The 13,695-nt window shown below is 49.7% G+C and overlaps 4 protein-coding genes across 4 annotated transcripts; 1 reads left to right on the forward strand and 3 right to left on the reverse strand.

Moving 5' to 3' along the window:
* Positions 1–270: 270 nt before the first annotated feature.
* Positions 271–2,646, reverse strand: C7974DRAFT_406401 (uncharacterized protein). The gene is made up of 2 exons (XM_046143142.1): positions 1,629–2,646; positions 271–1,567 (listed from the first exon to the last, which is right to left on the reverse strand). Exons 1-2 carry the CDS (start codon positions 2,600–2,602, stop codon positions 505–507), a joined length of 2,037 nt encoding a protein of 678 aa, XP_045990877.1. The 5' UTR covers positions 2,603–2,646; the 3' UTR covers positions 271–504.
* A 3,209-nt stretch (positions 2,647–5,855) lies between these two features.
* On the forward strand, positions 5,856–6,899 carry C7974DRAFT_445753 (uncharacterized protein; the record flags this gene model as incomplete). Its single annotated transcript, XM_046145564.1, has 1 exon — positions 5,856–6,899. One exon carries the CDS (start codon positions 5,856–5,858, stop codon positions 6,603–6,605), a length of 750 nt encoding a protein of 249 aa, XP_045990878.1. The 3' UTR covers positions 6,606–6,899.
* Positions 6,900–8,031: 1,132 nt separating this feature from the next.
* Positions 8,032–10,275, reverse strand: C7974DRAFT_323779 (uncharacterized protein; the record flags this gene model as incomplete). The annotated part of the gene is made up of 2 exons (XM_046138923.1): positions 8,032–9,876; positions 9,949–10,275. Coding segments are annotated over 2 exons (2,172 nt in total), but the record flags the coding sequence as incomplete, so codon positions are not given.
* An 870-nt stretch (positions 10,276–11,145) lies between these two features.
* C7974DRAFT_406404 (acetolactate synthase I/II/III large subunit) lies at positions 11,146–13,686 on the reverse strand. Its single transcript, XM_046143143.1, has 4 exons — positions 13,187–13,686; positions 12,976–13,139; positions 12,658–12,917; positions 11,146–12,599 (listed from the first exon to the last, which is right to left on the reverse strand). The coding sequence occupies exons 1-4, from the start codon at positions 13,450–13,452 to the stop codon at positions 11,316–11,318; spliced, it is 1,974 nt and encodes a 657-aa protein (XP_045990880.1). The 5' UTR covers positions 13,453–13,686; the 3' UTR covers positions 11,146–11,315.
* Positions 13,687–13,695: the final 9 nt, after the last annotated feature.

Consider the following 13,695-nt stretch of genomic DNA (forward strand, 5'->3'; position numbering starts at 1 on the left):
GCAGGTGATACGAGCTATGATCTGATAGGTGTACGCGTGCAGATAATAACTAGGTGGCATATGGTAAGTAGAAGTAGTGCTAAGGTGTAAATAAGGAGAGCTTAGAGGTTATATAGTAAGATTTGCTAGAGCGATAGGTAGAAGATGCTGGACTACAGAGAAAGGCCGGGTTATGCTAGTAGCTATCTAAATTTGTGTCTAAAGAAGTAATATAGGGTGTTTTACGACTATGTTTCATATAGGTAATTTAAAATCTTATCTATCTACTACATACGTAATGCTCGGTTTGCCTGTTCAAGTAATAACCTTTAATTCCAGGAGAAGTTTCACCAAGCTAGTTTCAGAGGCAGTCACAAGCCTAGCAGGTACTGGGGTCATGTGCACGTGCTACTAATGTACTCCTTGCATACCATCTTTGAATAGACATCGTTATGTTCGGGTGGCCAAATATGGGTGACGGACGCTACGTCCAAAAGTCGTTTTGATTTTGGGTACTGAGGGCTTTCACCCATCCATGTTTCCGACGCAGCGGTTAATAGCATCGCATAAACCGGACATGTTATCATGAGTACTGAGTCGATGCAAATAAAGCTTGTCACCACGTATGACACTGATTGTCACAGCGTGACCTTCAATAGTCTTAGCTTTAGGCATGATTTTCAGTGTAAAACGGGGGTCGGCGGCTTGGAGAGCATCTCTTATCTGAGTCGCATTGCCGTGACATGAAGAGGGCCCCCAAATGACTTGGTCGTTGAAATAAAGGGTGCATGTGGAGGTGTGACCTTCAACAGAGTGGTCCTTTGGCTCCAGGAAAACTCGAAGATTGGCTTTGTTCGGGTGACTGGGAGCAGGTTCTAACTCATCTGGGACAGCCCAGCTACCAGCCCAGCTACCAGCCGAATCCTTTTCAAGGTGGTCTCTTTCAGCAAGACGCAAGACAGCTTGAGCTATCGCATCGGTTTGACGGAGGTTGATCGAGTCTGCCCCTGGACGAGGCTGGATAGTGGTGAACCAGTGCAAGCCTTCAGCAGGAACACCAATCGCAAAACGTCTTGGATGAGGCTTCTTGGAATCTTTGATGATGTTGTAAGTCTCACTGGCGATGTCAATGGCACCAGTTTTGTAGCCATGGATCTCGTGAGCGCGACATTCGCCTTTGCCATACATATACTTTAGGAGGCTGTCTGCTGTGTGCTCCAAACTCGGTTCTGGAATTAAGGCGTCGACGAGTGTCTTGGTTTCCAGCACAAATTTCGGGTTCTTCGAAGTAACCTTCCAATGGTCACCCTCACGCTCTACTTCTGAGTTTGGGCCAAGAACGTGTAAGACGCCTGCTTCCATGAGAGCAATCAGTTGCTCAACACGCCGACGAGGGGGTCCAGTTGATAGAAACGCGTTGAGTTTCGTGAAACTTTTCCAGGTGCCTCTTTCTGAATTCCCAAAGCTGATAATCTCGCGCAGGGACTCGCGTATTTCACGCAAAACGTCTATAGCAGCCTTCTGGGGCCCCTGCACATTGCCTTTCTTCGCTTCGAGGACGTCTTTCTGCAAGTGCTCAAGCAACCAGCTATTCCACGTCTTTAGTGAAGTGAATGATTTTTTTCCCATGTGGGGCTTGAAGAAGCGACCAGGACCAAAAACTATCAGGTGTAGCCCACTGGCGCAGATCTTTCTCATCCGATTCATCAGGCTGTATGATGTCGGCGAGGGTTTTATCATCCACTTGCTTTCCTTCTTCCCTGAAGAGTGCCTTATAATAGACAAACTTCACCTCTTTGGAAATGAGTGGCCAGACATCGTCGTCGAATTTAATCTCCTTGGCGTCTTTCAATGTTGCCAACGCTTCCTTAGTAAGATATTTTGGCTCAAACACGTCAGTCGCAGTCTTCTGATCGTCGCCCTTGGTAAGATAGGGAATGCCACCGCGAGAGCTAGCATATATTTGAGGTTCGAAACCAGTTGGGTGATACTTGAATCTGCCGTCTGCTTGGCGCTCAAACCATCCGCCTCGTCGAGCGGTCAGCAAGATAACATAGTCAAAAAAGACAAGACCAAGCCCGCGTAGAAAAACCACTTCATCATGTCCAATGGTGTCGAAGTTGATGTCTGCTGGATTGCCAGGCGGAAAATACCGCGTTTGAAGGTATTGCTGCCCATGTTCCACATCCAGCTGCTGCTCAATATTGAGTTCTCGACTCACATGGCCTTGGGTTAAGATGACGGCGGACAGCCCTTTCAAAAGTAGTCGTGAAATACCAGAGGGTTTCATTCTGACCAGCTCGAGGGCTTGTTTGCAGTCATCACCGGTGGTTCCCGCTTCATTATCTAATCTAACAGCCTCGGCGCGGTGTTCTTTAATCTCGATCTCAACTGAGCCAACGATTGATTCTGATTTTGAGCGCCTGCGAATCTCGTTGAAGGCCCAGATCAGATAAAGTCCATGCTGTGAACGAGTGGCATAGTCCTTTTCACCCAATCGGAAGCCATCTGCATCTCTACCCCATTCATACAGGGTCGGGCCCGAGTGTTGCAGGTCATGCGGTCCCACGCATTTCACAGTCGGATCTGTGAACAGAGTGACCTGGGAGGCGACCGTGTTCATAAGAAGACGGGGGGGTTGTTCAACCCGCCACACGCTGCCTGCGCCAGCCGGGTATCGATCAATGACATGAATGGTAAGCTTTGTTTCATGATTCAGAAAACAGCGTGCGGAGGCAACGATTCGTTCGAGGGTACTCGTTCCGCGAGGTCCAGCACCTACGATGGCGAGTTGAATATCGTTCATGGTGGACTTTTTGAGTATTGGTTTGAAGTTTTAGAATTTTTTCAAGTTGCAGAGAAGAAATCTGGCTTGGTGAATTGATGATTTTGGTAAATCTAGGCGTTCCATAGCCATCTATATACACATACCACATAGCGGACCCTCTTTACTAGACCCAGGTTAAAATTTAAACCTTTTTCAGTTGTTCCGTTGCATAGTCTTCCTGCTCGATCAGGGTGGCGTCCATAACAGAGCTGAGCTGCGGTCGAACTCAATACAAATATGATCAGGCCCAGTAAAGCACCATATTAGCAGTGATGCTCCTGCGTCAACATGCCTGTCATCTCCTACCCTCCACTGCTATCTTCTCATCGATCATTCTGGACCCCGCAGCTTACAGGGGGGTATTCTTCTGGTTAATAGCTCATAGGTCACCATTAAGAGTTTAGCCAATCTAGAGCAGCTGAACTACTCTCCTAGAGCTTTTGACTTGCTGGATGCATGCCACGCTGGCACACTATGTCGGCCCGACGTGTACAGGGGGTGCGCAGTGCACACGGCTTGCGCGTGGATGGGAGTGGTGGGGTGCGGAGCAGGCACGGTGGGGTTGTGGGGGCGTTGTTGAGGGAGGTGCGGGTGGAGATGCTCGATGGCCCGGGTGGTGGGGTTGTTAGTGCGCTTGTGAGTGCGTCTCGCTCCGTCTGAGTGTCCAAGAGTCTGATGATCTGACCATCTGGATCATGAATCGGCTTGCTGGGGTCCTGGGGATAGTTGTTCGAAGGCGGCGTCTGCGAAATTGCATGTATACTGATGCGTCAAAGCAGGTGGTGTAGAGCTGATGTCTGCGGGGGATCGGTGTTCCGGTTCCATAGCGTGGGTGAGTGCGCACTACTGTACTTTGGTATTGGGCAGCGTTAAGCCGTTCCTGACGGTACGTGCTCCTGTTCGTATTCGTCTCTATCGATGATACCGCAAGCTGAATACCGTAAAAACTGATCTCTTTGGCAAAACGCTAGCAGGGTGCGGGTATTAATGGACCCTAATCTAACGGCTTGTAGCTGCTCAATGTGACCTCCTAAACTCAACATAGGTAGGGTGCTCTAGGCGTGATAAATACTAGCTGAAACCCCACAGTGATCTCACCTATCACTGGTTATTTGCTGAGCTGAGCCCCACAGTTACCCGCACCCTGTTAGCGTTTTGTCAAAGAGACCAGTTTTTACGGTACTCAAAGAGTGAGCCGCTAAGATTTGCGAATCTACAGTACAGCTGGGGTAAGTAATCAATGTACATCCTTAAATATTCTTCTTCTAGCAGCACCTCTCTACAAGTAATAGTAAAGCACACTAGACTAAACAATAAAGTGCTAACATTAAAGCTAAAATAATTGGTATACCTCTATAGGTTATGTTTTGTTAACAGCTGGCTGCTGCGAAGTCTTGTAACACATTGACTACTCACCCCTGACATACTGTACTTGAGAGCGCAATGGGACCTGCTTTTAACCGCCATGGCTCAGCCTCAGCCTTACGCCACGTTGGTTTCGCACAAACCCCTGAGACAATGCGCTTCCTGTACTCATATGCAGCTAACGCTTGGTTAAAGATTGTACCACCCGCCAGTCTAATCAGCCAGTAATGCACTGTGACATCGGGCGACACGTCAATACCTAGGTAACCCTGGGGAGCTGCGAGAGGTACACAGAAATCACGTCACAACTGTTTCAAGCGTGAATACATAGAATCTATATGTAGAATTAGCATAATGTCATCACAAGAAAAGCTTGTGTACGCTCCTGAAGGGTTTGGAGTGGAAGTTTCATGGCCCAACCTTATGTCATAGCCATGCATCTTGGCCTGATTTTGCAGCATCCACAGGCTCTATGCTGGTATACGCCGTACGTTCGACCCAAAAAGAAGCGAAGACGCCACAGACCATTGTTGACAATAAAGAACACCACGGAACTTTGCCCAACGTCGATCTATCGAAATTTACCGTCCCCGCAGCGAAAATACTAGAACTTTGGGACTAATAACTTGCAGAATATTACAAGATCGTTTCCTGATTCACAACGATATCGCGCAATAGCCATGTCCAGATCGCTGCGCAAGGGTGTACGTGAAGGTGTTAACATGTCTACATGCTGGGAGCGCTATTTCTCAGGGATATGACAGGACATTCAGGGAGAATCGCAGGTCTTACGCCTAGCCCTCGCTCCTGGTAAGCCACGAATTTCGGTAAGGAGGGGGCCATGGAAAACGTTGAACAAAGCAGGTACCCTGCCCTTTCTTTGTTCGTTGATGCTTATCGCATCCCCGAACTAGTAGAACTAGACTACAATAACAAGAAATCTATTAGAGTTTCGAAAGAGGACGCCGTCATGATCTGGTGCAGCGTGATTGACCCTGACACGTTTCTATTGTTGCCTTTTGCGGCACATCTGGCACTACTTAAGCAAGAGCTTCCCGTGCACAATGCAGGAGAATCTCTCCAAATTGCTCTGCGTAATTTTTATCTCCCATATTCCGCAATCACGATGACGAGAAAAGTTGTGCCGAAGGAAGTTGCGTCGAAGTCCCTGCCAAAAGAGTCAAGTGTTAAGCGCAAGCTTACTGCTTCTCGCCCCAAGCGACCTGACAATTTGGATGAGTTGATGAAAATGATAGCCGATGTAGCGTCTGGTGGACAGGCTATCCCCAGAAGCGGTCGGGCAGGGCGTGGAAAGCGCAGTGCCAATGTCGAAAGCAAGACTACAGACGTAGACCGTAAGAAGAACTTAAAAAGGCGAACTCCAGGCTGGTCTAAGGTGTCAGTGGCTCACAAGGTTAGAGCGAAAGAGGCGGTTGAATGGCATCACTCAAAGAGGAGGGCAAGGTTAGCACTCGAGGACGAGAGCTATGTGCATCTCAAGCCAGAAATCAGCGACACGCCCGAAGCCTGCACAATCCTCAAACAACGAGATGTTGAGGGCCAATCTTTGTACCTGGTCGACTGGTACCCGAGCTGGGTCGAGGCAAAATCAGTCTGTCAACAGAAGATTGATGAATGGAAAATCAACAAGGACGAACACACACTGATCGACAACGTGTGCTAGATGTATTGGAATTTCATGAACCCTGGGTTGGAAAATAAAGGTCGAACGGTCGAAACTCTCGCAGCAGAGCTTTTTCAGCAAGATGAATGGGAGATCTACGACGGGGCAGCTAACAGCGCTAAGTACAAGAAATTTGCAAGAAAAAACGAGACCAACTGGACCATCTCTGCTGCGGGACTTATGCAGCGCATCTTTATCGAATGCTCGCGGCATGGAGTCAACGGCCACCTTGATATTCTCCAATCAACCTACAAAGACATCCTAGTCCAATACAACGGCAAAATCGATGATCGATCTACTGTGCACCAGCTCCAGCCTCCCGAAGGCAAGGCGGCGCGAGAATTCATCGAGCCCATCTTCGACCGACGAGTCTGGGGCGTGAATCTTGTAGAAGGATCTTCCAAAGCCATGGATACTTGGGAGAAAATGCGCGTCGTAGATGGCGCTGAGAATTTGGCGCGGAATTGCCCGTACCTCTTTCGCCACCCGTGGCCCCTCGCCTTTATCTCGCTATGTTGCAGGCATTACACGATGAAAAACGTCCTCGGGAACCCAGGTGATTGTTTCAATCTTACTGATAGCCAGGAGGGTCAGAAAGCATTGGCGGACTGGAAGGACCGGGCGCGCAAACAGATCATGAACACGTACCTCGACGAGTGCGAGTGGGACCGCCGGTCCGTCAATGAGGTGTGGAGGACGTTTCTGGAGGCGCAGATAATTCTTTCTCGGAGGATGTTCGTCTGCGGATAATGCCATCTAGCAGCGGCAAGGCATCGAGCATAACCAAAAAAAAAGGGGGGGCGGAAGAAGGCGTCAAGGTAGTTTATGTGCGTTTAGAAGACTGAGAGCCACTGCCTCAAAGGCCGAGTCGTCTGTGACAAGACGGAAAGTAGTCTCAGTGAGACGGATGAGATTGGTACGACGGAGAGCGATTAGAGTCCCGAAGCGCAATTTGGTTATTGTCATCAGTAACGGCGAAAAAGATGAAGGTAATGAGGCTGATGAGTGATAAAAAGCAAAGTGAGTGTGAGCATTGAGTAGGTTTTGTTTGAGTGTGGTTATTTACCTTCGCATTCGGGTTTATTTTCCATTTGGGTCAGTTGATAGTTTCACCGATGTGAATCATGTGATCATGTGAATCTGAAAAAGGTCCTGGATAACGAAAGATCCTCTTGTTGTTGTTTTACTTCTAAGCTAAATAGTACTCTAACATCTGGATGGTGGCAAATTGACTCGTGGATCTAGCCCATGCCAGCGCTGTCTTCCCCTTATTATCTACTGCGTTGGCGTCAGCTTCGCCAGTAGTAAGTAGCATTCTAACGACTCCTATCCAACCGCATTCTGCAGCCCACATCAGTGCCGTCTTTCCTTGGTAGTCCGTTGCGTTGACGTCAGCTTCACCCACACTAAGCAGCATCCTAACTACTCCTATCTCTCCAAGCTCTGCTGCCCACATCAGTGCGGTCTTTCCCGTGCCATCTCTTACTTCAAGGTCAGGCTTGTCCAAACTAAATAGTATCTCAACGACCCTCATATCTCCATATTTCGCCGCCAACATCAGTAGTGTCGTCCCTTCTTCATTCTTTATGTTGACATCAGCTTCCCTACAGCTGAGTAGTAATTTGAGAACTCCTAGATGTCCATCTATTACTGCTCTCATCGGTGCTGTCGTTCCTTCGGCGTCTCTCTCATCCACTCCAGCTTTACCAACATCGAGCAGTACCTTTATTATATCTGTAGATTTGCGACTCACTGCCACTATCAGTGCTGTTTCTCCGTCATCTTTCTTTGCATCAACTTCAGCCCTGTTGATACTAAGCAGAAGCTTAACCATGTCTATGTCTCCGAGATTTGTGGCCACTATCAGTGGCGTTGATCCGTTCTTGCTCCTTGCCTCGACATTAGACTTACCTGCGCTAAGCATCACCTTGACCGCTTTCTTATTACCATCCACTATTGCCTGTAGCAATGGTGTATGTCCATCTTCATTCGTTATTTCAGTATCGACGTTCCCAAACTGCAGTAGCAACGCACTAAGTTTTTCATTTCCATTTTCTACTGCCCAATGGAAATGTGCCCAGTAATTTTGGTCCTTGTTGGGTTCGGAAGACCGACTTTTGACTAAATTTGAACACAGATTGAACATTGCAGCGTTATGACCTGACACAAACCAACTGTGGTCTTGCCAATATGTCTTTGCATATGCATAAAACCGAAATGGGTTTTCAGGCTTAGGTTGAGAGGGGCCGCATGCTTCTGCGATAGTTTTGCTCATGTCAAACGCGGACTGTTTTCTTGAACTCAGAATCTTCAGAGCGAGTTGACGTGTAGTGTTTGAGAAATCCAGAGTAGTTTGTAAAACCTTAGATGGTACAGAGTGCGTTAGAATTGGTAGAGCCTTGGCGTTCGATAATTCGGTTCCAAAGACGTCGTAGTTGAGATATGTGATGACGATGTCTGCCAACGTTCTTTGCGCCTCTTGATATGAGAAGCTCACACGCTTCGGGATATCAAGTTCGCCTAGGATGTACTGCTTAACGCTGTGGTGTACGACCCGGACGGTGAGCTCCTCTTCATCAACAATGAGAAGACATCCGCAGCAAGCTAGTGCTGAGTAGACATCATTCAAGATTCTCGAAGAATCTAAAAAGCTGTCTCCTGGTGTAACGCTTAGAGCTTCCCGCAACTCATCTGTTGTCAAAGGTCGACAGGCTGCAAGCACAACTTGTAGCGTTTTAGTTTGGAGGGATGGATCCGAGTTTCCTGACTTCTGTAGAATCCTGGAAAACGTTTCCGAGAGAGTGCGGGGCAGGTCCGCCAGTGCTTCTCGAATGGCGTAGTCAGTCTTCATGAGGCATAAAGACTGGATTTGGAGGGCTGCCCAAAGGAACATACCCTGCGAACCCTCGGACAAGGCTGTTTGAATTTCCAATATCAAAGTCGGATCTCCAAGGTTCAGAAGCTTTTGGTCGAGACAACGCTCCAATTCCGCTTCGATGAATGCCTCGATATCTGACGAGATGTCTATAGATGAAACCATATGGGGTTTGTAAAATGCACCTACAGCCGATCGCGCCTCAAGACCTGACTCCTGGCGTTGAGAGACACAGACAACGAGTTTTTGTGTAGTCTGGATTTTGTTGATTGCATGTATCAAGATCCCCTGCTCCGTAGTGTTGCATTCATCAAATCCATCCAAGACGAAATATGCTTTGCAATGGGACGGAAAGGCTCGAATGAGGATGTCAAGTACCTTGTCGACGTCGCCAGTAGCGTAGGAATCTTCACAGCTCTGACTGACCTTGGACAGATCGGGCACAGCATTCAGCAATTGCCGGGTTAATGAGCCAATGATAGTTCGCGCTGATAGGCTTGCCGAGACGTCGTGTTTGCAAAAGAAGAATGCCACGGGATGTCGTTCTTGAGCTGCGAACAGGTTCAGGTCGTCCACGATATTTGCAAGTGACACAGACTTGCCAGAGCCCAGCTTGCCCACAAATATCAATGTTTTTGACTCCGCTGAATTTCTCCATTTTGCATAATCCGCACACTGCATGTAAGATGATGTGTTGCCAGCTTTCCTGATCTGCTTCCACGTCACCTCATGGTCGTATGTGGAGCAATAATCAAGCACTTTGAGCCTGGTGTGACGCGTCTGCCGGTCTGAGGTTGATTGGAAGAACTTTTTGGACACAACCCTGAATCCAGTCCCCTCCTTTATGTCTTCCAGGCTTGTTTCTTCTTTGATGCAGAGTGCCCATCGATCGAGTTCGACTTGAAAGGACTTCAGACGTGATTCACTCAGGGCTGATGCAAACTGTTGGACTGCTGATTTCTGTCCAAACTTGAAAAGGAGTCGACAAAAGTTTACGACAACAGTGAAGTACTCGGAAAGGTATGATGGTAGCTTTTTCGATTGAGGATAGAGTAAGGTCAAAGCTTGGTGGCGTGGAGCTGAGCGGCCAATGTCCATGAAGATTGAGGATAACTTATCGACGTAAGATGATACAGTTACGATGGACTGTTGTGGGTTAGCCATCGAAAAAGCGACAATGTCATAATTGACAGTACTGACCAACACCGACATGCGCACCAATGACCACACACCACATGCAATGAGATTTTGGGAGCCTCCCACTAGAACATCTCCGAGCGCAGCAAATTGTTGGACCCCTTGAAGGAAATTCGTGAAGCGAGGGCCATAGCAGCGTCCACTAAACTTGTCTGATATGCGACGATCAATTTCTGCCGTGAGGCACATGACGTCGCCCGGGCTAGGTGCCGTTGAAAGCGATTGCGATTTTAGTGTACGATACTTCGCCTTTTCTATGCTCGAGAGATCAGCTTCAAACTCAGAGATGGCTTGAATCAGACGGAGCTCTGCCGTCGGCGGCGGCGTCTTCGACAAGGCGCTCGACATGATGCTAGCATCGTTGAGCTCAGAACGGAAACAAAAGTCGAGGAAAGAGGAGAACGATTTAAGATGAGGGCGGGGTTGCGGCTGACGTGCAGCTTATAATCAGGCTGGCGCACAGCCTAGGCAGGCGTGATCAGGCTGTGCATCGCACGCCGTAGCGCCACATGCGTGTGTAGAATATGTGCTTGTCGTGTAAATAGGGCCACATTTACTTGTAGCTGCAATCGATCACGCGAACCCATCTTGACACAGTCCTGGGGCCGTTGGCCGTTGTCGCTTTCGAACTCTACAGCCGATTCGCATCCTTACCTTGTTTGTACAACGTTCACGCCGACCTGCACGCGCAAATCTGCAGCATTCAACAAAGAATGTAGCGTTTTGGGATGCTACCGCTGACGATGCTGTTCATTGGGAGAAGGAGAACCAAAAGTGCAGGCTTGAATTTGCGCTAAGCCAGATCAGTCACTAGCATGACCCGCCCCGGATCCAACAGCCTCAGCCACGACGCAACGCACATGTAAAAGGATATTGGTACAATCAGTGGATATAGCTGGACTGTACAGTCAATTACCATAGGACAGAAAAGGCGGTATTTATATTGTACGATAATTCAGTTTTGCAAATCTGACTTTGAGACCCGTGATCGTCCTCCTCAGATACGCTCAGGAAGGCCGAATGCACAAATCGGCACCCGGACTTGGCGAACGTAGCATCCCAGTCTGTGGCACTCACCAGCGGAAAGTAACGCCAGTTCAAACAGAACAGATTGAGGATCCTCGGCTCCTTCCCGATGTCATCGTCGTCATCAACGATTACAAAGCAAAGCATGATAGATAAGACTCTACGGCACATGGGTACTGTGTCACAGCAGCAAGGAGTTTAAGATGCGTCACCCACTCGCTCTATAGTCCTCCAAGTCATCGTCACGTATTACACCAGAACAATCGCAGCTCAGCACTACTATCAGCTAGTACAATCAGGCCAACGGGCCATTTAGCATTGCGAACTCACATCGCTACCCCCAACCGAAGTCCAATAGATACTTAATACGCACCCTGCTCAATACCCTGCCCAACACCCTGCTGCGCTCCACTATCCCTCCTCTCCCCTTCCTCTCCCACCTTCCCCTTACCCTTATAATACGGCCTAGGCAGATTGTCATAATATGGCACAACAATCACATCAGGATCGCTCGTCATACCGACCATACTCTTCGTCATATCCTGATGCGGTCGATTGCTGACCCGCAAATCAATCAACCCGGGTCCCTCGCTCTGCACAACCTCATCGATCGCGTCGCCCAGTGCATTCAGCGCCTTCTGCGCACGCGTCTCGTCGCTTGAGCCCCGGTCTAGGAACGACGTGCGGCGCGGATCGAGCGGCGACTGCGGGAGCGAGGCCGTGGCGTCGACCAAGAGACCCGGCAGCCCGAAACCCTGCGCAATAATGTCGTAGCGGGTAGACTTGTTGAGCCTCGACGCGGGTCGCACGGTGGTGGTGTCGCCGTAGATCATGTCTTGGCCCGCGAGACTCATGCCCCAGACTTCATTATTGACGACGACGGTGAGGACGCGCAGGTTGAATTTCCTGAAGGTGTCGAGCTCGGCTAGGTGGAAGCCGGCGCTGCCGTCGCCCTGGATGTTGAGGACGAGGCGTGAGCGGTCGGCGACGGCGGCGCCAAGAGAGTAGCCCCAGCCGTTGCCCAGGAAGCCTAGGTAGCCGGTGCAGACCATGGAGAGGGAGGCAGATGCTTCGGGTAAGTTTTGCAGAGCCCAGCCGCCGACTTCGCCGCCGTCGATGCAGATTATCGAGCCGTTGGGGATGAACTGGAACAACTTCTTGACGGCATGGTAAGGATGCAAGTGCCCGTTGGTCTCATCGATCTTGGGTTCGCTTTCATTGTGAGAGGCGCGGAAAGACTTGAGGCCCAAGGCTGTGCGAATCCACGCCTCTTTCGTCTTGTACTTGGAGTTGTCTTGGCTGACAGCTCTGTTCAGTGCAGAGACGGCGAGTTTAATATCTGACACAATACCTAGGTCAACGTGCTCCGAGCGACCTATCTCAGTACCGTCGATGTCGATCTGAACAATCTTGCAAGAGCTGGTGGGTACTATGGCGCCGCTGCGACCACCGAGAAGGAAACCTGTGCGTGCACCCAAGAGGAGAACCAAATCTGGTTGTGGCTTGCCAGTTGCGGCGAGAAGACCAAGATTAAGAGCAGATCCAGCATGGAAAGAATGATTTGTCGGAATGCCAGTACTGAACTTTGGGCTATGGAAGACGGGGATACTAATAGCATCAGCCAGGGCCACAATGTCATCGACAGCCTAGATTTCATCAGTTAGTTTCATAGGTACACATTGTGCAAGTCTAAACATCGCTTACGCTGCGAGCCCCGGTACCCACAATGATAGCAGGCCTTTCAGCTTCTTGCAAAAGCGATGCTATCTGATCGATGGCAGCTGGGTCAGGTCCAGGCATTGTTACAAGTGGACCAGTGACATTTCCCCAGGCAATCGACTCCTTCTCCACAGGCGTGAATAGCACATCAATCGGAAAGTCAACAAGAACCGGTCCGGGCGTTCCCGAGCTGGCCATGCGCCAGGCCAGACTTGTAATGCGAGGAATCTCGCCGACGTTTGTGACTATGAGAGAGGATCAGTCTAAAAATCGGGTACAAGCCGTCCGCGAGATGCTACTAACCGCGATGTGCAAACTTGGTAACGGGCTTGGCAAGCACTACTTGATCATGGAAGCCCTGAAGACAATTCGTCTCTGCGTCTCTCAGGGGTGGGCTGCTCGTGACGCAGAAGACGGGGCTTCGATCCGCAAACGCCGTGGCCAGGCCAGGAAGTCCATTGCAGAAGCTGCAAGCATCAGCTACCGTTTGTCCGTGTTGACGTAAGCCACTTACCCACTGTTGGCGGTAACGAAGCAGCAGCCGGTATTACCGCTAACCTTGGCATACCCTTCAGCTGCCTGCACAGCGACAGTCTCGTGTCGTGTATCAATGAGCTCAATGCCTGCATCTGAGCATCCCATCAGGAAGGCATCGAGATGGCCACCATGCAGACCAAATACAGTACGGACACCAAGCTGGTGCAGACATTGCGCAAGAAGATCGCCGCCTAGCAGCTCACGACCTTTTGGATGCTTGAGCTCTATACTGTGGGGCGCCATGGTGTTTCTTGTAATCAGAGCTCTGTCCTTGAGGGTTGAAAGAATCGATGTCAAGAAGGATGTGGGGAGCTGAAGGGCAGGAGTAGAGACACTGGATCGGTGAAAGGCATCCAGTGCCTAGACTTGCGCGTCGTCGAGAGCATCTCGTGAGACCTACCAGCATGCGCTGCCGTTGGACGAGGTTCACGATGTGGGGGTACCCCGCTTGTTGACCATAGCTCCCGCCAGTAGCTCGGACCCTGG

The sequence above is a fragment of the Boeremia exigua genome (assembly GCF_020726555.1).
Source record: "Boeremia exigua strain MPI-SDFR-AT-0100 chromosome Unknown C7974scaffold_16, whole genome shotgun sequence".
Classification (NCBI taxonomy): domain Eukaryota; kingdom Fungi; phylum Ascomycota; class Dothideomycetes; order Pleosporales; family Didymellaceae; genus Boeremia; species Boeremia exigua.